A 23916-nucleotide genomic window follows, 5' to 3' on the forward strand; every position below is an offset into this window, starting at 1 on the left:
CATTTCTGTATAAATTTTAGAGTTACCTTGCCAAATTGAAAAACTATATATGTATTCTGCTGGGATTTGGGGAGAACTGACGTTTTAACCTTGTCATCTTCCAGTTCGTGAACACGGATAGCTATTTAAGTCTTTAATTTCCCTTGGCTGTGATTTATGTGGCTTTCAGTGTATAGGACTTGAGCCTTGTGTTAAATGTATCCTTATATATTTCATTGGAATGCTGATGAGCATTATATGGTTTTATTTTAAATTTCAATTACCAGTTTTCTCTTCTAATAGGTAAAAAACAATTAGGTTTTGTTTTGTTTTGTTTTGTTTACACTGGTTTTGTTTCCTTAGGCTTTTCTAATTATACAATGTTGTCATTTGCAAATAGTTTTACTTCATCCTTTCCAATTTAAATGTCTTAAAAAACAGTCGTTTGTAGTTTTCATCCAATTTGAACATTTTCCGGCCATTATTTCTTCCCCAGAAACATCTCAGACTCCTCCCCTACTGGAATGTCTTCCTCAAACGTATCTAAGTTTCCCAAGCAGGCCGGTGGTGCTGCCGGGATCGGATCGGGCGCCCAGAGGCCAGATCACAAGGATGGACAGGGTTGTGTCCTCTTTTCTCTAGTTTGGTGACTTCTTTCATGCTTTCCTCCGTATCAGAATGACGCCGTACCCTGAGGCGCTACCAGACTCCCGTGGCTATGTGGTCTTCTGGTGGTTGTCCCCTGCCCGGGGCCAGGCTCAGGTTCCAGAGCACAGCCTAACAGGCAGATCGTTTCCACAGGCCGGCCCAGAATTTCTTTCGCTGGATCAACAAAGATCCGAGTGGCCAGAATGGTGATCGCACGCCGATTTGGGGCGACTCAACCTGTTTCACAACTGTAAGTGGTTTACATGAGTGATTTCACTTGTATCTCACAAAAACCCATGACACAGGTTTATAAATTATTCCCACTGAGGAAACTGAGGCATAAAGAAGTTTAGGCGCCCAAGTCCACAAGCTAATAAGACCGGTGGAGCCAAGAATTTGGGGTTTGGATTTCAGTAATCTGACTCCAGAGCCTGCCTTCCCAACCGTGTGCTTCAAGGGGAAAGAGCAAAGAGCCGTTCGGAGAAAGCACGGGTCTCTGGAGGAAGATACAAAAAGGAAAGGGGTAGAGTGGGGAACAGTGAGATACTCTTTACTGCCGGGAAAGGTTCTGCTTCGCCCTGCATCTGTAGCTTGCCGGTATCCGCTCCGACTTCTCTCCTGTGGTATCCTGTCATGTCTTCTTTCCTCCAGCTTCTAACACCCAACACTGCACTGCATTGGAGTCAATGCCTTTAGAACACTGGCTCCAGGGGAATCCACACAAGTGAGGCAATCCTACTATATTCCCCCTGTGCATGACCCACTGGCCCGCGCAAGTGAAACAGGCTCAAGTGGGCGCGTCTCCCTCGGAGGGTCTGAAGGAGCCCTTGGCGGGAAGATCCTAGTGCCCGGCCCGGCGTCCAGAAACTACCTTCCCAAAGGTTGGGCGGGGCAGGACCACGCCGAGTCAGGTGTGTTCCGTGCGTCCCGACTAAATGCACTAGCAAGGGGCCCGGCGCCAGCTCCCGAGACATGTGGGGCGTCTCTCTAAGAGGAGGTTCCCCCAGTTGGAGAAGCGGACAGGTTTCTGTGGGAGCGGAAGCCACACGGCCGCCTCGAAACCGTACCCGGGGGCTCGCGGGACCCCGAGCCCGGGCTCCCAGGCCCGGCGGCCAGGTCCCCCGTGCCGCGCGCGCTCCCGAGGGCCGGGGGCGGGGCGGCCGGGGCGGCGGCGGCGGCGGCGGCGGCGGGGGGCGCCCGCTCCTCCCCCCGCGGGCGGCAGGGCGGTAGGCGCCGAGCCCCCTGCGCGCGGCACATGGGGCGCCTGACGGAGGCGGCGGCAGCGGGCGGCGGCGCTTCGGCGGCGCGCTCGGCGGGGCCCCCTCCCACTCCCCTTCCCCTGTCTTCCACCTCCCCCGGGTGCACGGCCACCATGGCGTCCAGCGAGGAGGACGGCGCCAACGGCGGCGCCTCGGAGGCCGGCGAGGAGCGGGAGGCCCCCGGCAAGAGGAGGCGCCTCGGCTTGCTGGCCACCGTCTGGCTCACCTTCTACAACATCGCCATGACCGCGGGGTACGTGCGCCGCGAGGGGCCCTCGTCTCCCTCCGCCCCCCACCCCCGCGCCGCCGTCCCGGGACGCTCAGCGCTCGGGGCGCCGGCGGGGCTGGGGCTGCGGCGGCGCGGGGCGGCGAGGGGCGAGCGGGCCGGGCGCGCGGGGCGCGTGCGGCGCGGGGCGGCGGGGAGGGGGGGGGCGCGGCGCGGGGAGGGGGCGCGGCGCGGGGAGGGGGCGCGGGCGGCGGCCGTGGGGGAGGGGCGCGGGCGCCGCCGCGGCCGCGGGCGTTGAATGGAGTGGGGCGGAGGCGGGGGGGGGGGGGGGGCCGGGGCCCTGCTCGCCCGGCATTGCCTAATACGGTGCACGGCGTGGCGCGGCGGCCCGGGGCGCGGGCCGGAGGTTAAGTATAGACCCGGGCAGGAATGCGGGGCCGACCCGCGGGGGAGGCGGCTTCGGCCCGGCCGCCCCGGGCGCCGCTACCGGCTGCTGCTGCTGCTGCTGCTGCTGCTGCTGCTGCCGCTGCTGCCGTTGAAGAAACGCCCGGGTCCCGGCCGCCCCCCGAGCCCGGAGCTGCCCGGCCGGTGGCCCCCACCGTGCGTTTGCTCGTGCTGCGGGTCGCTGGGCAGAGTCTTCTTCACTGTTAATGTCACCACGATTTTCACATTTTTGAGCCCCAGAGCTACTTGCTTGGGACGATAGTTTAGAAAGCCTGCCTTATCAGAGTGCGGCGCTCGTGTGCAGCATCTTTATGGCCCCATACTTGACGACTGATACCCCGTACTTACTTTTATTTCTGGCTTGGAGTGTGACTTACAAGTTAAGGTTACACAATGACTGTCGCTCGTCAGAGAGCTGTCAAAGTGACTGCTGTGTCGACTGCTTCTCAAGACCTGTTGAGAAAATGCTCTTCCGTATCTAAATTGCATTGCCTTTTTAAGAAGTGAGTTTCCCACTAGCACGTGAAGTATTAACCTATGTAAGTGTGGGGGAGAGCTTAATATCTTAAACTTTCTCCAGGGCTCATAGAAAAATGGTATTGACAAAGAATAAATGGTGTGACCCAGTACTGAGTGCTTATTATGTGTTTAGAGTGATCCCGAATACCAAATACAGTTGATGAAACATATATTTATTGAGCATTTACTATGTGCCAAATACTGTGTTGGTTACTTTAGATGTACTATGTCGTTTTTAGTCCCCTACCATTCTGTGAGGGGTATGAGATACTACATTTGACAGATTGGGAAACCGAGGCACAGAGTGGTTAAGTCATTTGCTCAAGATCATACAACCAGCAGGGGTCAGACTTGGATTTCAGCCTAGACAGTCTGACTTCAGAGATGTGCTGCTTCTTTGCCTTTACGCTTTAGTAAGCTTTATAATCTTGAAAGAGAAGAATAATATATTCAGAGCAACTGGAGAACAATCGAGTACCCGCTATACCTGCTGTCTTTAGATAGAGTGGAAGCTGAAAGAATTTTCTCTCCTGTGATAGCCTCACCCAGTTAATAAACATTTTTGGAATACCTGCTGTTGGTTAACTGGTCTGCTGTCCCTTCCCTTTCCAATGCACTCTCCCTTTTGAAAACAGGGTTAACCTTAAAACTAACGTAACTAGTTTAAAGCCTCCGGTGACTCCCCGTTACCCCCCACTGTAACCTAAGGGATTTAGGCTGTTTGTCATTCAAAGGCCTTTGCAATATGCTCTCTGATTCTCATTTCCAGTTTGGTGGCATTTGAAATCAACTCTAACTCCTGATGCTGGCAAAGCACCGTGCATTTTTATATTCACGGCTCTCCTTTTTTGCTCAGGCTGTTCACTGTTTGCATATCTTCCTTATTCCTCATATGATTTCTAAGTCAAGCCATCCTCTTTGACGTTTTCTAGGTCTCCCACCCCATCTGGGGCAGAATTAAATGCCGTGTCCGTTGTGTTCTCACACTTCATTCCTCTCTTTCCTACCTGCCCAGCCTATTACTGCGTATCTGAAACTTGTATCTGTCTCCTGCCTATATTGAGAAGGTTGTTTTGTCATTTTCATCTCTGTTTAAAACCCAAGGACACCAAAATGGAATAATCCATGTAACTCTTTGCAGGCTTTCTAGAGACCTTGAGATTTGAAGAAGGAATAGGATTGGCATACATGGAGGGTAGATATTTCGAGTGAGATAAAGTCTAGAAATAGGCATGAGGTGCAGGAAAGCCTGGCATATTGTCTTGATCTAATTGAAGGGTGGCTTCGGGGGAATAGAGGCAAATAAGGTTGTGGTGTGGAAAATGAGACACAAAGGTAGACGTCGAATAGTATGGGTAGCAGAGGGGTTAGCTGAGGTTCTTTTTGTCCATTTAACTTATTTTGTTTTTCTCTTTCAGCAGAACTTTGAAATTCATCAATTTTTTGTAATACTTTTGAAAACAACAGAGATAAGAAGTATTTACATAACGGTAAAAAAGAACTTGCCTAGGGACACCTGGATGGCTCAGTCGGTTAAGTGTCCAATGACTTCGGCTCAGGTCATGATCTCACAGTGTGTGAGTTCCAGCCCCGTGTCATCCTCTGAGCTCACAGCTCAGAGCCTGAAGCCTGCTTCAGATTCTGTGTCTCCCTCTCTCTCCGCCCCTCCCCTGCTCACACTCTGTCCCTCTCTCTCTCTTTCTCACAAATAAATAAACGTTAAAAATAATAATAATAAAAAAAACTTGCCTAATTCTCTGAGCTTAGCACGACCTTCTGTTTTTTTCTTAGCTTTCATGTGAGTATCTAATTTCCTTCAGAATTTCATTCAAATCTCCATTTTTAGGGAGGCCTTCCCTAGCTATCTTCATTCAAATAGCACATGTCCCCATTATGCTATTATTCCTCTTGCATGCTTGGTTTTTCTCATTGCACTTATTGCCATATAACTGTATAGTGTATTTTACTAATTCGGCTTGTTGTTATTGTCCATTATCTCTCCCCCCCTCATTACAGTGTAAGCTCTAAAATGCATCTTATAGAGCATTGTGGTTATAGTATCTGCTCTATTATATAGTTTATTTTCACATAATATTCTACTAGATATTTCTGTGTGGTTTTCATAAATATATTCTTCCATGGTTCCATCAGAGTGTATAATGGCTTAAATCATTCTCCTAATGACAATTTCCTTTTGTTTCTCTTAAGTCAGTAGCTTCAGATGAGTTCTCAGGAGTAGAATTACACCTTTAAAGGATGTGAGGATTTTTACGGTACTTGTTCATAATAGATACTTGACCAGAGAAGTGGATGTATTCTCTCTTTCTCTCTCTCTCTCTCTCTCTCTGGTTTTGTTTTGTTTTGTTTTCCTTTTCAGGACTTTTGAGCCCAGGCATGTTAAGTGCCTTTCCTTGGTCAAATGAGAGACATAAGATAAATATTTTAAGCTCTGTCCTTGAAGAAGTGTAACCTGGGGCATTTATATATTGCAATAAAAGACAGTGAAATAGGTGCTCAGCAGAGGTGACAGGTCAGACAGGTAGTGGGAATCAGAGAAAGCTTTGTGGTGGAGATCATAGCATTTCAACTGAGCTTTGAAAGATCAGTGGTATTTCACAGGCATGGATGAGGAAACAGCGTGAATTAGAGTACACAGATGTGACATTCCTAGACATGTTATTGAGGCAATAACAAGTGGGCCTGAAGTGTGTGTGTGTGTGTGTGTGTGTGTTTGTGTGTGTGTGGTGGGGGGGAGAGGAGGAATGAAGCTGGATAGGGAGCCTGGATCATTGCACAGGGCCTTAAACACCTTGCTAACATATTCAGGTTTTAACCTGTAAATAGCACAATAAGGTGTTGGTTAAAGGCTGTGCTTCTCTCCTTTTTAGCCAGGTAGCCTCAGATAAGTTACTTAACCTCCTTGTCCCTGAGTTTTCTTATCTGTAAATTGGAACAACACAACTACCTTGTGAGAGTATTACAAGGAATAAAAAGATCACGGATATGATCAGCGGGGTGTTCGACACAGAAAGAGAAACTATTTAAGATAGTTTCAGAGTGTAAATAGTGTGAGTTAGTAGAGTACCAAACCCACAGTTCAGGCATATCCATTTCCCCAAATGTTAAGTAACAGACATATATTTTATCCCATACAACGGATCTACCACAACTTGTTGGTCCATTCATCTGTTGATGGACATTTCGGTTCTTCCCAGTTTTTGGCTGTGACACTACCGTGAGCATTTATACACAAGTCTTCGAACATACGCTTTCATTTTTCGTGGGTGGATACCTGTGGGTGGAATGACCGGGTCGTATGGAACTGCCAAACTTTTCGGGAGTGATTGTACCATTTTACATCCTGATGGGCAACGAATGCGAGTTCCAGCTTCTGTACATCCTCACCAACACTTGATAGGGTCAGTCATTGTAATTTTAGACATTCTAATGGGTGTATTGTGTTTTTATTTTGCATTTCCCTAGTGACTAATGACATGGAACGTCTTTTCATGCATTTACTTACCAATTGTATATCTTTTTTGGTAATAGTGTCTGTTCAAATCTTTCGCCTATTTTAAAAAAAATTTTTTAAATGTTTATTTTTGAGAGAGAGCAGAGGAGGGGCAGAGTGAGAGAGGGAGACACAGAATCCGAAGCAGGCTCCAGGCTCTGAGCTGTCAGCACAGAGCCTGACGCGGAGCTTGAACTCACAAAAACTCAAACCGCGAGATCATGACCTGAGCCAGAGTTGGACCCTTAACTGACTGAGCCACCCAGGCGCCCCTTATACCTATTTTTTTAATGATGTTGATTTTCTATTACTGAATTCCAAGATTTTTTTTAATATAGTATGGATATAAGTCTTTTCTCCGATATATGTTTTAAATATTTTCTCCTAGTTGTGGCTTGGTTTTTCATTCTCCTCACAGTGTCTCTCAAAGAGTGGAAGGTCTTAATCTTGACAATGTCTAGTTTATCTGTTTTTGTTTTTTTTTTTTCTTTTGTGAACCTTTCAGCTTAATCCCATTGGCATGAGTATCTACGCAGTAAGTTGACACACATGTTGGCTGGGAAATAAAAGTTTCATTTTAGTTTAGGAAAGGAAGTTTAGCGGTGTCAATGAACAATGTATCAAAGCCCAGGGGCGCAAGTCTCCAAATGGCTACTTTATAGGAGGTGTCAAGAAGAAATGATACAGTTAGAATATCATCACTTCTCCATAACTGCTCAACTGATGGATCTGGGCAATGATCAGCAATGACTGCTAACATTACAGACAAGAGGGACAGCCACGGATTATGTGCTCTTTAGGGAAGGAAGGGCACAGCATAACTTAGAAATTAGCCTCCAGTGTGAATCTATCTGATCAAGGCCCTGGAACTGTCAACAGGGAATACAGGGGACAGAAGAACATAGTAAATGGCTCGTGGGTGTGTGATTAGCAAAACCCAGATGGAGGATGACTCTGCAGAATAAACCACTCGGTGTCCTCAACAGACAAGTTTCACAAGAAAGAAAGGGAGGGAGAAATGAGTGGATAGAGGAAGGGAGGGGAAGCCTATAGATTAAATAAATCATGAAAGACAAAGCAACTAATTACAATGTACGAACCTTATTTCAATCATGATTTTTTAAAGTTGAGAGACAATTGAGGAAATTTGTATCCTGACTCTACATTTTGTGATCTAAGATGCTATTGTTAAAATTTTTCACATGGGATGATGGTATTATGGTAATGTTTATTGAAAGCAATCCTTTTATTATGAATGAAACTATAGAATCTATTAGAGTTCCTTCAAAATAATGAGGGAGGGGGATGGTGAGGAGAGAAGTGAATGGAGGTTTGGATAATACAGGATTGTCCGTAAGATGATAACGATGGAAGCTGGACAGTGGGCACACGGGGGTTCATTATACCATTTTCTGTATTGTTGTATATATTTGAAGTTGTTCATAATTAAAATTTTGAAAGAAGTATTGAAATAAGAAAAGAAGATGCAGGTTTAGGTAACCAAGTTACTTACGGAGCAGGTTGTCTCCAAGAAATCTCAGTAGAAAACGAAGCACCAGAAACAGAAGAACTCCTTTGATAAGATTTTTCAGGGTCATGGTAGCATACTGGCATGGTGAGAAGGCCGTGTGTTGAGTGAGTTATGGCACATACCTCCTGTTACAGCGTTGTTTTGTTTTCGCCACTTACTAATTTAATGGTTTCTTGAGGCAAGGCCTATGTCTTATTTATTTCTAATTTGCCAGCATATAGCACTCTCCCTGGCTTAGCAACAAGTGCTGAATGTGAAGATGAATGGATAAAGAAATGAATGAAACAATCTCCTACATATAGAGCACATGTTTGTATATTTCACAAAATGAGTATTTTTCTCAAGGACTCAGCATATCTATCTGGGTTCATATTTGGGTAATCAGTAGGTCTGGCATATTTTTTAAAAACAGAACTTTCCGGAAAAGAATTGCCAGTTGCAGAGGCTCTAATCGCTTTTGAATTTTTTTTCTTTGAATCCCAATTACTAAACCAGTGAATATAGGAAGTCCAAAGTTAGTTAAATGTAGGGCCCTTATGGGAGACTTTGATTGTCACTCCCTTGTGATGGTGGGCTTAGAAAGTGAGCACTGATTAGGTCGGATTAGCTCTTGGCCATATTGACTGAAAAATAGATGAGAAGTGGTCCTTTCTAACCCCACCCAGAGTATTAATTTTTTTTTTTTTTTTTATTTCAAACAAGTTAGTTATTGGTGTTCTAATACCACACTAGGTGGTACAATACTGCCACCTATGGAACAACAGTAGAATTTGTTCCCAAGTTCTTATGCAGGGCTTTTTATATCATGCTATTTAACGTCGTAGAGAACTTGCCATCTAAACGAATCCTTGGATGAATGCTTTGGTACGTTAGTAATTACCTCTCAGAATGATCTTTTATAAAAATCTATGGATTTTCCTAAAAAAGAGGACAGTGGATGGAAAATGTGAATTTAAATATCTTACTAAGCTGTTTGTTTTCTTATTGTTAGTATATAGGGACTTAGAATTGGAGATAATGAAACCATAACATTTTAAACCTGGAAGGCACCTAAAACATCACCCAGATTAGCCCAGCACAGAATTCAACGTTGGTTCACTATGGGATGAAGCCATCAGTTATATCTAGGAAAGCTGGGGTATTGTGGAGACAGAATAGCATGGGGGATTAGGAGACCTCAGGGGTTCTATGTCTACCTAGACCTTAATACTTAGGGTAAGTCACTGGACATCTCTGCCTGGTGACTGTCTCATCTACAACAGTGGCCTTCCAACCTTTTTGATAGTACACTACTATCGGTGAAAATATTTGAGCATAATTCTCCTTATAACTTTTGTTAAGTTTATTTATTTGTTATTTAAATAAATAAGTTATTTATTTTAAGTTTATTTATTTATTTGAGAGAGGCAGAGACAGCGTGAGCAGGGGAGGGGCAGAGAGAGAAGAAAAGAGAGAATCCCAAGCAAGCTCCGTGCTGCCAGCACAGAGCCAAATGTGGGGCTGAAACTCACAAACCATGAGATTACGACCTGAGCCGAAACCAAGAGTAGGACACTCAACCAACTGAGCCACCGAGGCCACCCCTCTTCGTATACATTTTAAAATTTACTTGTAACTTAAATATATGAAATATTGTGATTAACTAGTATCCCAAGACACAGTATCTACCTAGAGCCAGACCAGTATAGCATCGTGGTTCAAGAGCATAGACTCTGAGCCCAGCGATGGGTTTACATCCCAGCTGCCTGGCTCTGTGACCTTTTCTGCCTATTTCCTCAGCATTAAAATAGGTTAATAGCAGTCCCTACCTCACAAGGCTTTTGTGAGGATGAAATATTAGTATGTTAAACACGCATTTAGAATATTGTCTAGAATGTGAAAGCATTCTGAAAGTTTACCGATTATTATCATTACTGTTATCATTAACAGTTCCCCATTTTGAAGGTCTCGCTGATAGTTCCAGACTTTACCTGACTTCTTGTCATAGGAACACCTCTGCTTTCACCTGGTGTGTGCTGAGGAGGAATATGAGTGCCCGGAGCGGAAGTGCCCGCCGCCATCTTCTTCTGTTGACCTTGTTGCCCATGTTCATCATATTCAACCAGTAGTTTCTTTGCGGGAACCTTTAAGCCGTTTGTCCATTTTATGAGTGTTCTTAAATTAAAAAGTTAAAACCGTATCAAAATGTCATTCACAAACCCATTTAACTAGACACTTTGGAGACCACTGAATTAAAAGCCTGGGGTTTTTAAATACTCATTTCCATGGGTGTGTTAGTAAAGATTTAAAAAAGTTATAGATGGTTCAACTTTTTCAAACCTAAACGTGCTCTTGTAATTGTGAGGGGAATTGGAAAAAAAATTAACTCTCCTGAGTGTCTCTAGCAGATTGGGCATAGGGTGAGAAAGCTGGTCTCCACAGGTGTAGCTTGTGTTTGAAGTACCCTTGATTCACAGCACAGAACCTCTGTTTCATGTACAAATGCAAGTTGAAAAGGGAAGGCATATGCATTTTGTCCTTTTTGTAAAGCAAATTCTTTTAAGGCAGGCCCATAATATGGCCTTCTGTATGTATGTCTTGTGTGGCCCAACAGTTGTTTTTAATGGGTGACTCAATCAGTTAAGTGTCTGACTTCAGCTCAGGTCATGATTTCACAGTTCGTGAGTTCGAGCCCCGCATCAGGCTCTGTGCTGACAGCTCGGAGCCTGGAGCCTGCTTCGGATTCTGTGTCTCTCTGTCTGTGTCTCTGCTCTGCCCCTCACCCCCACCCGCTCACAATCTGTCTCTCTCAAAAATAAGTAAGAATGTTAAAAACATAATTATTATGGAAGATTTTTACTTATACTTACATGTAAGTATACACTGTATATTGTGTAAGTACGTGCTTATACTCACAGCTTTTTACCTTGAGACATATTTCTATAATTATGAAATGCTTGGCAATAACCTCACTTGGTACATAAAGCTAATTTCTTCAGTGCGTCAGTTTATCTGCTGAAACCAAACACGAACTGGATATTGTTTGACATTTGAGTCTCGCTGGTCTCCAGTATGTTGTGTTCATCCCCTTGAAGAGCCCATATGAAAACAATGTCATTTCTTCCTGTGGGTTTTGTTAAAAAAGAATAATGAACTGAGGACATAATAAAACATATATCGTTACTCTAAATTACACCATTTCCTTGTAGGAAGCTCAGTGGTATTCATTTTGGTAGAACTTTATAAAATACTTTTATTTCTTCTAGGTGGTTGGTTCTAGCTATTGCCATGGTACGTTTTTATATGGAAAAAGGAACACACAAAGGTTTATATAAAAGTATTCAGAAGACGCTTAAATTTTTCCAGACATTTGCCTTGCTTGAGGTAAGTTTCCTACGATGCTGTTTTTCTATTGTTGTAATATTTATTTGAAAAATTGTTTGTTGAGCAAAGCCAGTCTTATTCTGCTGATGACATACCACCTACGGATTTGTAGAAAACCAGTGTTCACAGGGATTTATTTTATGTTGCATGCTATTGACTTGTGGTTTTTTTTTTATTTGCTTACAGATAGTCCACTGTTTAATTGGTGAGTTTCTGACTTAATTTTTATTGTTGGTATAAATTGCCTCCAGGGCAGCGGTTGACTTGTTTTTGTTTTTGTTTTTTAATGTTTATTTTTGGGAGAGGGAGAGTGTGAGAGCCGGGGAGGGGCAGAGAGAGAGGGGGACAGAGGATCCCAAGCCGGCTCTCTGTCATCAGCACAGGGCCCCTTGTGGGGCTCAAAGTCACAAACTGCAAGATCGTGACCTGGGCCGAATTCAGATGCTTAACCAACTGAGCCACCCAGGCACCCCTGACTTGTTTTTCTCTTTAAGGAATTGTACCTACTTCTGTGATTGTGGCTGGGGTCCAAGTGAGTTCAAGAATCTTTATGGTGTGGCTCATTACTCACAGTATAAAACCGGTAAGTGATGCTAACGTGTTCTCTTCAGGAGCCTGTAGAAAAGCTTTTTATTAATAGGAGTCTAAAATATTAACATTGCTGTATTTCAGGAAACAGAACCACTAGACAGAAAAGGGCTGGGTTTGGATTTAAGTGTGATTGTCCATTAACTTAGCGCATTAGTAGAATGACCTTGTAACACAAGCAAAACTAAATATTTATGTCCACAGTCTACTCTCTGATGTTTCTCAGCTTTTAAAATTAATATTCATATTCCGTCAAATAACGAACTGAAAATTCTATTTCCTATTGATGCGTATTGTTTTTGATCCTGTATTGAAGTCATCAGTGTCAACAGTTTATTGTTTCTCATTCACCATGGGGTGGTGTAGCAACAGGCATAAAAAAGCAAATGTAGTTCTGTAGATCTGAGCAAATGGGGAAGGCAAAATGAAAGTTGGAAGGGCTGAGGAACTTAGGGGAAATTAGCATATTATTTACTGAGGCATGACAGGAGACAGACCTAAATCTAATTAATGGCTTAAACCCTTTTAGACAAACAAACACCATGCTCACTATGTCAAGACACTGGGCCTTATAAACCCATGACAGAAACATTTCCCAGATGGACCCTTCTGACCTTCTGACAGCCGCCAGCGTCTCCTGTCTACTTGAGGACAGATCTCTGGCCTCCTTTCCATTCCTGACATGCCTTTCTTGTCCCTAGTCTGCTTGAAATGATACCGTAACTCCCTTCCCTTGCCTGCTAGACTTACTGGCCCCCGTCCGTGTGGGGACAGATCACTGCCCTTCTGCCCTCTCACCACTCTGCACGTTAGCCCTTCCGACCGGTGTCTTTCACACACCTTACTCAGTCCACCTGGGCCCTTGCCAGTGCCCGCCATGCACTTAGCAATGACTGCCTGCCGTATGGAGAGCCAGACCTTTTATCCAGATTGCCATGCAGTTTAAAAGCAGGAGTCCAACATTAACAAAATAAAAGAGAGACTATTCCAGACAGTGAGCGAATGTAAGAGCTGGGCCAGGACTACAAAGAATCTGAAGACCGAGGAGAAAGAAGGACAAGATGGGGTGGCCAACGTTACTGCAGAGCAGTTCAAGAATCTAACAGGTTGCTCGCCCCCAAGAGAAAAAAGACCCATCTGCTCTCTTTTATCCTCCAAAGGATCTCTGCCTGAATATTACTACTTAATTGTCTCCAACAATAGTTTCCCACTGGCACCTTTCCACCACTCTTTAATTAACTTAGCCAACATTTACTGAGTGCCTCGTATGCACTTGACACTGTGCTAATGTCCGGATTTACAAAAACGGACGGGGCGGTCCCAGCTGTCATGTATCCTGGCTGTTGGGAAGTGGGGGTGCGGTCATACAGATGTGGAATCATTTGAGAAATACCGACTGCACATCTGTTCTGTGCCTGGGACTGTGCTGGGGACCTGGCTGTTCATAATACAAGTACAGTTCCTGCCTTGTGGAGCCTGTAGCTGGGAGAGATGGTAGACAAGTAGATGTGCAAATACAGCTGACCTTGAACAACATGCGATTTAACTGCATGTGTTCACTCATACGCAGATTTTTTTTTTTTTTTGGACAAATATAGTAAAGTACTGTCAGTGTATTTTCTCTTAAGTTTTTCTTAATAGGGTCTTCTTTTCTCTAGCTCACTTTCTTGTCAGAATACAGTATATAATACATATGATATACAAATGTGTTCATCAGCTGTTTGTATGTTATCAGTAAGGCTTCTGGTCACCAGTAAGCTTTTAGTAGCTAAGCTTTGGGGGAGTCAAAAGTTATACACACACAGGCTTCTTGACTACACAGGGGGCGTTGGTGCCCCTAACCCCCACGTTGTGCAGGGGTCAGCTGTCATGGTTTCATTATATTAGTGTTAGTGCTTTGAAACAAGACGAGTGCATTATATTACAATATACTTGGGGACTTAGTCTGACCTATGGAGGGGAAGGAAGGCTTCCCTGAAGAAGGAGTGTATAAATAGCACAGTGAGGGATACGCAAGGGTTAGGCAGACAGACTTTAAAACCAATTGGCAAGTGTTATGATACAGATCTGAACAAGGAAGGTAGACAAATACCTGCTTGGGGTGAAAGGAAGGGTTTGGGAAAAGTTTTCCAGAGGGCGTGATGTAGCTGGATCTTAAAGGATGAGAGACGGTTTTCTATGGGAGCCAATAAGTGAGTAAGTAGCATTCTCATGGAGGGATGTGTTAAGATGTAAACATTCAGAACATGTTCTGGAAATAATACAAAATTGGTGAGAGAGAGAGAGAGAGAGAGAGAGAGAGAGAGAGAGAGGTAGTAGTGGAGTGTTGAGAGATTGCAGGTTAAGTTGGAGAGACTTCTGAGCTCAGATTGTAAAAAACACCTTGACCACCATGCACAGGGGGTAGGATTTTATCCCTTTCTCCTGTTAAGCAATGGGGAGCCCGAGAAGCCTGTAAGTCACAGACGAGCTACTTCCAAATGTGTTTTTGTTTGTTTTGCTTTTGAGAGAAAACTTCCATCCACGAAGAGAGTAGAGTGGAACGAGTATCCGGGAGGCTGTTACGGGAGTCTGGATGGGAGAAGAGCCCCGAATTACAGTGGTGGAAACAGGAAACGGGTGGGCGGATGCAGGGGCCAGGGCTGCAGGAGGATGGGTCATCAGGTGACCGCCAGAAAGTTGGAACGTTAGATCGTTCCCATGCTGGTTTTGAGGGGGTGATGTCGTCCTCGGGTGGTTCTGTCAGCGGCTGGAGTGAAGGCTGAGGAAGAGAAAGCAGTAGAGATTTGACTCTTCCCCCGCCCCGGACGCGGTCGCGTTGTGTGTCATAACGGGATTACGTAATGGGGACTGCGTGAAGTTTGCTGTCTTGCCTTGGTCTACCCCTAACTTTCCAATGCGATAAAAGACACATAGTAAATAACTAAAATGAAATCTCTTCCCGGAGGAAAATGTTCAAGGTGAAACGACACTGTGGATTTCTCTGTGATTCTGCAGATCCAGAATGAGGAGAGCGTGGTGCTTTTTCTGGTCGCGTGGACTGTGACAGAGATCACTCGCTATTCCTTCTACACATTCAGTCTTCTCGACCACTTGCCATACTTCATTAAATGGGCCAGGTGGCGATGTCTTGCGGTTTAACTGCTCACAGCCCTGTGCATGTGCGTTTTGTGTGCTAACATCAGCGAACCGAAATTTGTGCCTTAGCCCCGTGATGCCAGGATGCTGTTGTTTGGCTGTTAGCCGTATAATAACTTGCATTCTAAAGGCTTAACTTAATGATCAGAGAAAAATCACATTGATATATATTTGGAGTAAAATCAATGCAGGGCAAATTATATCAGTATCCTTAAATAACCTGAATTGGCCATTTATTTTTCTTTAAAAGCAAAATGTACAGTTTTTTGAATTTTATTAAATAAACACAGTGCCAAAAATATGGCCTTTTGTCTGAATGATTTAAATTATTTTAGTAATCTGGCATCCATAATTTTTAGGATCTTATATATACAATGTCAACTTCTTTTTTTTTAATGTTTATTTATTTATTTTGAGAGAGAGAGAGAGCTCAAGCAGGGGAGGGGCAGGGAGAGGGAGAGAGAGAATCGCAGGCAGGCTCCATGCTGCCAGTGCAGAGCCCGATGCAGGGCTCACACTCCCAAACTGTGAGATTATGACCTCGTCCGAAATCAAGAGTTGGATGCTTAATGGACTGAGCCACCCAGGTGCCCCTATAATGTCAGCTTCTTTGGTACGTTTTAAGTAGCAGAGACAGAAATTTTTAAAGGTCATACTTACCTAAACTGTATTATTTGGAATGTGACAAAATTTATATTTCAAGGGTTCTAAATATGTCTATCCTAAAGCAACAACTTTTATGTTTTTTTTTTTTAAGTTTGAATTCTTTGAGCACCTGATATTTTACAAAGTTATTATAAAAACAAGACTGCTCTTTGGGGAACAAATCATACCAGCCAGCGTAGATTTGTTTTTTTCCTTCCCTGTGTCATACTTACAGTTGCTACAAGAGTAACACGTGTTGTGTGCGTCCTCCATACCTGAGATGCAGGTTTGAGCACAAGAAAAACTCTGTCCTCTCATGACCTAGGAGACAAAAAATGAAACCACTCACAGATATGTGAAATGCCAGATGGTGGGAAGGACAACTGGAGTGAAAGAGATCTATCCCAGATACGTCTGTCCCCTCTATGTCTGTTCTCCATAGGTAGGGTACAAGAGTTCGGTGATATTTGCATCCTTTATATTTTCTGTTAAACAACAGAAGTAGTATGTTTTCGTTGTAAAAAACTCAAAAGTACAAAGTATATAGAATCAACACGGAAAGTTCCTGCTTATACCTACCTCACGAGCTCGCTTCCCCTGGAGGGAAGATGTTTGCAGTGTACCCATCCAGACTTTTTCATGTTAACGAAAATGTGAACATGCAAATGTGAGTTTCTAAAAACAGAAGTAGAATGACATTGTATTTGCTTTTTATATCTTGGAGCTTTTTTTTTTTTTTTTTTAAGTCAAAACAGGAATTTTTAGATCTAGCTGTAACTCTTAATGCTGGGCAGTATTCCGTAGTATGACTGGCCAGTTCTCTGTTGCTAGAATTTAGATAATTTCCAGTTTGCTAATAGTAGAAGGCCTGCTTTGAGATATCATAAACAATGCTATATCCATATATCTATTTAAAAAAATTTTTTTTGGTGTTTATTTATTTATGTATTTATAATTTTTGAGAGACAGAGATAAGCAGGGGAGGGGTAGAGAGAGAGGGAGACACAGCATCCGAAGCAGGCTCCCGGCTCTGTGCTGTCAGTGCAGAGCCCAGCTTCAGGCTCGATCCCACAAACTGTGAGATCATGGCGTGAGCCAAAATCAAGAGTCAGACACTTAAGTGACTGAGCCACACAGGTGCCCCATATTTTTGTTTTTTATTTAAAAAGGTTTTTTTTGTTTATTTATTTTTGAGAGAGAGAGACAGAGTATGAGTGGGTGAAGGGCAGAGAGTGAGGGAGACACAGAATCCGAGGCAGGCTCCAGGCTCCGAGTTGTCAGCACAGAGCCCGACGCGGGGCTCGAACCCATGAACCATGAGATCATGACCTGAACCAAAGTCAGATGCTTAACTGACTGAGCCACCCAGGTGCCCTTATTTCTATTTTTTAAAACCCTGATATTTATAGTAACACATTCCTAACTAGTTTGAAAGTAAGCATACAACTAGCGTCAGATTTGATTTTCATCCCCGTATATTAAAAGCCTAACGCTTTTTTTTAAGTAGTTACTCCTTTTTCCTAACTTCTGTACTACACATGTTCAAATATAATGAACTGTTGAATATATAAAAAATCAAAAATAAAGGAAAAAAACCTTTCAAATTGTTTATAATACCCCTCTATCATGATTCTCACCGTTAACTGGATTTATATTCTTTCACACTTTTTATGTGCCCCAGCTCCTTTTAGACATTTGTGGCTGACCCATTTTGTTTCTTGAAAATGCTTCAAAATTGTCGTTTGAACTTAAGCACATTGTCTATCGTAAGAAGGTCGTGCTCCCATGGATGTATGTTTGTTGGTTTTATTCTTACTGTAACTGAACATTCTTCCGCTTTGAGCAGTTGGGCCTTTCACACAGTTGGCGGTTTGGAGTGTCACCAGACTAATCCTAGAATATACCTCAGTGCCATCTTGCATGATCCCAGTCTTCCAGGCTTCTGGCACCTTCGAAAATACTAATTCATGAGATAGTTTCTTCACTTGCCGTATTTATACAATTTGTTTGTGAAAGGCACATGTCTTTAATGTTTTGTCTGTCTGCCTTTTAGAATGCATTTTGCATGTGTTGAATTTCTAGAAAAGTTCAAAGCTCTGCCATTGCATGTTTAAATTTGCTGTTTAGAAATCCTTCCTCAATTGCATTAATGTTAAACCAGGTACTATAAAATCTTTCAGCTTTGAAATGTCCATGTTAGCATGATACATGTCAGTTAATCGTAATCACGAATCATTTTATTTCATGTCAAAAATCTTAAGTTCCCAGGCGTATTTGCCAACCTCATTAAAAAACCTAAAATAATATTTGTATGTATGTTCAAATGTTGAAGCTTCTGTTCTCAAATAAAAGTTCCACTTTAAGAATGGCTTCTTATTTATAAGTAGCCGGCCTACTCTGGCAGTTTGAATATACTTTGATGCTGTTTATGTGTTAGAAGTGTTCCTAGAAAAGTCCACTGAATAGGTACTTGTATATTGTTGTTTTTATGTTAATTTCCACTTTAATTTTGAAAATGCATTCCCTTCAAAAAAAATTTTAGGTGCCAATTGGGAATTTTAAAGGAGGCATTATATCTTTTTCTCAATAAGGAGTTAAATTTCTCATGCTGCCATCCGAACTTAGAGAGTTGGTGATGTGCAGTCTTTTTAAAGTGCAAAGAAAGTAAATGACATAATTCTTTCTCATTACATTAAAAATAATCAGTGGCCGAAGGCCTTAAACTAGTTCACTCTAGGAGTGATAAGGTTTTTTGTTGTTGTTGAAGAACAATGCTTCCAAAAAACTCATTGGAGAGTCACATAAAGTTTAAAAACCACGTAAATAAGTTTGAACGTTTTACTGGAGAAGGGCTTATAAAATGTTCAGTTATATGATTTTAAATTGAGTTAGGACATTAAGACTGGAAAAGAGTGATTTAAATAATATACAAATTACAAAGACTAGTAAGAAAGCAGATGATATACCCAAGGCAAGGAGGGGATAAACAGGGACAGTAAAAGGATCATTGGTCTTTTCTTTCACCACTTAGTTTATTTTGGCAAATAATTCTGTTCCTCTCCCATCTCTTATCCTTGTATGCCCTTGGCGTACTTGGTATCACCAGTTTCCTGCCATGCTGATGATTTTAACTTTTCTCTACAAATATTATCTTAATGCCAACAACATGATTAAATAAAATATGGATTGATTTGATTTCTTTCTTTTTCCATCGAGATTTTGACCTTTATTTTCTGTGGTAACTGCCTTGGAGAAAAATGATTTTCTTTAGTGGAGAAATGTTGTCGCCTTGGGTCCTTGCTGCTCTTTCTGCTGGAGGCCTGCAGAGACTTGCAGAATGTTTCTCTCACTGCAGGTGGAAGTGACGGCTGGCTACTCTGCGTTAGAGACCCCGCCATAGCCCAAATGAACAAGCTTGTGATTTGGGGTTTTGGAAACAACTTTCTCAGTTCTGTTTTAAGCAAGTTGTTCCTTTAACGTGGGAATTTTGGAAACAACTTGTCTTTCTTGTTTTATTATGAAAGCAGTTTTAGACAATATATTCATTAGTGGTTACGGAAACCTTAGGTAGCTTTATTTCAGTTTTCTGAAATGGTAATTAATTCTCTTTTAATTAGTAACCACAACAGGGTTTTCAAATGCCTCCAGAGAACCCCTTTGGTAATTTGAAGATGTAGATACAAAGTTAGGATCATAACTGGTCTTTAAAAAACACTGCTCCTGACCAGTAAGTGACTCGTTCAGTTCTGATTTCAGGTGTCAAAGAAGTTACCTTTACAATACCTTATAATACGTACAGGTACTTTACAGTATTTACAACGCTTACGTGCTTTGCAATACAAAACTACATATATATTTTTAACATGTATACCATTATTTCAGTACTGTAAAGTAAGTTGACTTCTTATTTTATTAAGATCTTGCCATCTTAAAATGGAAACTGCTATGAGAAAAAAGGAAGATCATTAAATTTATAAGCAAATAATTAAAGTAGAGAAAACTAACCTGTGAGGGGCATTGTAACTATGTGCAGGATGAATTTTTAGGTTTAAAGACAGTAGTAGCAAAAGAATGATGATGTCAAATCCAGTCATTGCCCTAGAAAAATAATTCCTTGAGGTCTTTCTTTTCTCCAGATACAATTTTTTTATCATCTTATACCCTGTTGGAGTTGCTGGTGAACTTCTTACAATATATGCTGCCTTACCCTACGTGAAGAAGACAGGAATGTTTTCAATAAGACTTCCTAATAAATACAATGTCTCTTTTGACTACTATTATTTTCTTCTTATAACCATGGCCTCATATATACCACGTAAGTATATGGTTATTAGTACTTTGGTTTAACAGATGCTGTGAAAGTTTTTGTAAAGTATCATGATATGCTGGCTTAATAAGCAAGGCAGCATAATGGCTTACAAATATATCAAAACTTCTGTTCAACCCCACATTTAAAATTCATAATTTTGAATAATTGAAGAGTGAGTCAAAAAAGACTGTTTCCTAGTTATAAGGAAAAAGGTAGGTAAATTGATACACAAATGACTGCCTTCTCAAAATCATTTAAAGAGAAGCTTAATATGACTTTTTTTCTTTTTAAAGAAAAGATAGAGCCCACATCAGTGAACTATTTGCCAGCATTTAGAATTATTTCTCTGAAGATAAACATTTTATCCAAGAAAATGTCGGGTCATTTCTATCTATTCCTTGAGCATATACTTGGAAAAGTTATTCAAGATTACTTTTTAGTCTTGTGTGTGTCGCTCTATGTACTAGAAAATAACGAAGGTGCTTTTTTAAAAACATTTTTTTAATGTTTATTTATTTTTGAGAGAGAGAGAGTGCGAGCATGCACGAGCGGGAGAGGGGCTGAGGGAGAGAGGGTGGGAGGGAGAACCCCAAGTGGGCTCTGCACTGACAGCAGAGAGCCCGAAGCGGGGCTTGAACCCATGAACTTCAAGATCATGACCTAAGTTGAAATCAAGACTTGGATGCTTAACAGACTGAGCCATCTAGGTGCCCCATTAAAATATTTTGAATAATTCAGCCTCTTCACTAATTTCTTGTCCCCTTTCAGTAGGTTGCAGTGAATTGGTGAGGCTTTACTCACTTCATGTAAATACCCACAGGGTTAATGTTTTTCGGTCAAATTTTGATAGTCACCAGCAGGAAATACACAAGTAAAACAAGACCGTTCTTTACTTTTCTCAATAAAATTAGAGACTCTAAAATCCGTGAGGGAGCCAAGGAAATAAGCAGAGTTTATAGCATCTAAAATCTGCATCGACACGATATAAAATATTTTATGTAATGGGGGTGCACATAAAACTTGGCCAGCCCCTTGAGGCCTTGAACTTTGAAGCTTTTTCAAAATTGGCATTGACTTGATGGTCACACAGTGCATTTATTCCCCTCATCTTCTGTCAGTTGGGCCTAACTGTCATCAGATCATCCACCAGCGGCCGTTCGGGAGGGCTGAGGGGTGGGATGTCTGCGGCACCCGTGTGCGCCCTCTGCTTCCGCAGCGTCTGGTGAATGGACCATGCCTGGCGCAGGGCCACGGCCTGCTTCCGTTTATATCCTATTACAGGTTTGGGAATCGGGTCCCCCTCTTCCTTGTAACTGCGGAGGCATCTCCACAGAAACCCGAGGCCCAACAGGTCATGGCTGGAAACCATCAAACTAGTAACTGTTGGTTGTGTGTTCAGTGGTGTCCTGAGAGACGTAGACTCTGGCCCGTGTCACTAGGAGCTCCGTTCACGATGCTGATGGTTCCGTGAGGGTCCCACTTGCTGGAGCATCTGTCAGCCAGGGGGATGTTTTCCACTGGATCGTTAATATTCGCTGTAATACAGCTAGTTTTAGTTTGTTCATTGAATTTTTTTGTTCATTGACTGTATTAACAGTCCTGCAAATAGTACTCAAAAGAAGTGCTACTCTCATTTTTCAATAATGACATTACAGATTAGAGGACATCGCAATGAGGACGTTACAGACATGGCTTACAAATCACCCAGGTAGTAAATAAGGCTAGGGTTTGAACTCAAGCCTGCCCTTCCACTGCACTACTCAGAATGTGATAGAAGTATTTTCAATAACTGGTCAGTTAGGTTTAAGTATATTTTACCTGAATATGTTCAGGCCCCTGGGTATGATCCGATGATTACATTTATCAAGATGGGTGATACCTAAATCAAAAAGAATAAAATCCGTTGTGTATTTTTCTTCCATGTGGGCTAAGTTCTAAAAATAGTTAACTAAAGTTGCCCGAGCAAGATATTCAAAGCTTTTTTTTTGTCATTAATTGATTTTAATAATTCAGTTCATCATTTTCAGAGATATTTTTACAAATATTTATGTTGTTTATAGCTGATGTTAATTTGTATACCCACTAACATTTACACTATAGTTTAAAAGCCCTGGTTCAAATGGGCTCAAAGTAATTCTTCAAATTTGGAAAGGCAGATGACCATTTGTCTAACTGACTTAATACATATACATAAATGTGTATATAGCAGAATACCCATATACCCAACCAAGAGAGGCTTCTGCTCTCGGCGTTCTGGCCCTCCACTGATCATTCTCCACACAGGCCTCCCCTCCCCTTCTAGACCACTTTCTAGAAACCTGGGATCATGGAATTTGTAACCCAAGTGGTGCTGAGCGTGCATGCACGTAGGGACTGCACGGATAGGCCTCTTCCCCAGTCTGTTCTCCTGAGGGATAAACCATGTCACCAGTGAAAACGGTCCTGAGATCAAGGGGTAGCCAAAGGGCAGCTGCGTATGAAGGGTATGGATACAGTTGGGTCGTGTGGGCGTAGATGTCCATACATGTTCATGAGACCCCGAGTGATACGGGATAGCCAGTGGACCAGAGAAAAGGGGGCCGGGTGGGGCAGTTTTCCTTGTGCTGGAACGTTCTAGCACAGGATTCCAAAGAGTTACAGAGTTCTAAATTCAAACGTGGCCTTCCAGGTCATTACAAAGGTACATTTATCAAGATATTTAACTTTGCTCCAGAATCCCCAGCAGTTAATGGCATTACAGCCATACCCTGGAGATACTGTGGGTCCAGTTCCAGGCCACTGCCGTAAAGCTATTACTGCCATGAAGTGAGTCAGATGAATTTTTTGGTTTCCCAGTGCACACCAAAGTTAGGTTTGCATTATGCTGTAGTCTGTTAAGTGTGCAATAGCATCAATGTTCACATCTTAATTTAAAAATACCTTGTTGCTAGAACGTGCTCCCCGTCAGCTGGGCTTTCAGCGTGTCCTAACCACTGATCACAGATGGCCATGACAAGTACGATAATAATAATAATGAGGAAGGTTGAAGTCTTGTGAGAATTACCAAAATGTGGCACAGGGACACAAAATGAGCAGATGCTGTTGGAAAAATGGTGCCAACAGACTCGCTCAAGGTGAGGTTACCACAGACCTTCAATGTGTAAAAAATGCAATCAAAGGAGGTGAGCCTGTAAAACATGTAGGCGTATGGTATGTGGAGGCCCACATTTCTACTCTTTCCCCGAGCTCTGTGAATATTTGGGAAGGCCGAGGTGGTGGATGATGTGCTTGCCCTCAAAGCTTGCTACTGGGAAGAACTTTCTAGTATAAATAATTTTCAACAATACCTTCTTTTGTTTTCTTTTTTTTCAATCAGTGTTTCCACAACTCTATTTTCACATGTTACGCCAAAGAAGAAAGGTGCTTCATGGAGAGGTGATTGTAGAAAAGGATGATTAAGTGATCCCTGCAAACAAGGTGCTTTTTCCAGAATAACCCGGATTACTTGAGTCCAAGTTTTAATAACAAGAATAAACAACTTTATGAAATATTACAGCTTGTATGATTTCTTAGAATATAACTTGAGATGTGGTGTTTGCCAATATTTGTCTTCACATTGTGCAAGGTCGGTTTCCTATAAAAACTGTGCGTGTGTTTATTATCAACTCCCGGGTAGGTGATGATCATGAAGAAAATAATTGGCTGTGTTACCTGGAAAAAAAATACTTTTTTTTGTTTTTGTTTTTAGCTTTACTCAAGTTTTTTTGTTTTTGTTTT

The 23916-nt window shown here is 42.4% G+C and overlaps 1 protein-coding gene and 1 long non-coding RNA gene across 3 annotated transcripts; one reads left to right on the forward strand and one right to left on the reverse strand.

Moving 5' to 3' along the window:
• The first annotated feature begins 815 nt into the window (after nucleotides 1-815).
• HACD1 (3-hydroxyacyl-CoA dehydratase 1) lies at nucleotides 816-23692 on the forward strand. 2 transcript variants are annotated; one of them, XM_019460655.1, is made up of 7 exons: nucleotides 816-877; nucleotides 11363-11480; nucleotides 11667-11685; nucleotides 11975-12063; nucleotides 15066-15187; nucleotides 19988-20166; nucleotides 23516-23692. In XM_019460655.1, the coding sequence occupies exons 1-7, from the start codon at nucleotides 831-833 to the stop codon at nucleotides 23596-23598; spliced, it is 657 nt and encodes a 218-aa protein (XP_019316200.1). In that variant the 5' UTR covers nucleotides 816-830; the 3' UTR covers nucleotides 23599-23692. The 2 variants fall into 2 exon arrangements, with proteins under 2 accessions (XP_019316200.1, XP_019316199.1); XM_019460654.2 differs by lacking the exon at nucleotides 816-877 and adding an exon at nucleotides 1620-2139.
• LOC109273679 (uncharacterized) lies at nucleotides 14582-16531 on the reverse strand. Its single transcript, XR_002083193.2, has 3 exons — nucleotides 16431-16531; nucleotides 16127-16172; nucleotides 14582-14829 (listed from the first exon to the last, which is right to left on the reverse strand). It is a non-coding gene; the product is annotated as an uncharacterized LOC109273679 (long non-coding RNA).
• Nucleotides 23693-23916: the final 224 nt, after the last annotated feature.

Source organism: Panthera pardus, unplaced genomic scaffold, assembly GCF_024362965.1.
Source record: "Panthera pardus isolate Hobbes unplaced genomic scaffold, ASM2436296v1 HiC_scaffold_6, whole genome shotgun sequence".
Classification (NCBI taxonomy): Eukaryota; Metazoa; Chordata; class Mammalia; order Carnivora; family Felidae; genus Panthera; species Panthera pardus.

Excerpts from the sequence above, each read along its gene's own strand:
- HACD1 (XM_019460654.2), top strand. The coding sequence starts at position 1,883 with ATGGGGCGCCTGACGGAGGCGGCGGCAGCGGGCGGCGGCGCTTCGGCG. Across the intron at positions 2,140-11,362 it reads AACATCGCCATGACCGCGGG|GTGGTTGGTTCTAGCTATTG; the intron begins GTACGTGCGCCG and ends TATTTCTTCTAG. Across the intron at positions 15,188-19,987 it reads TACTTCATTAAATGGGCCAG|ATACAATTTTTTTATCATCT; the intron begins GTGGCGATGTCT and ends TCTTTTCTCCAG.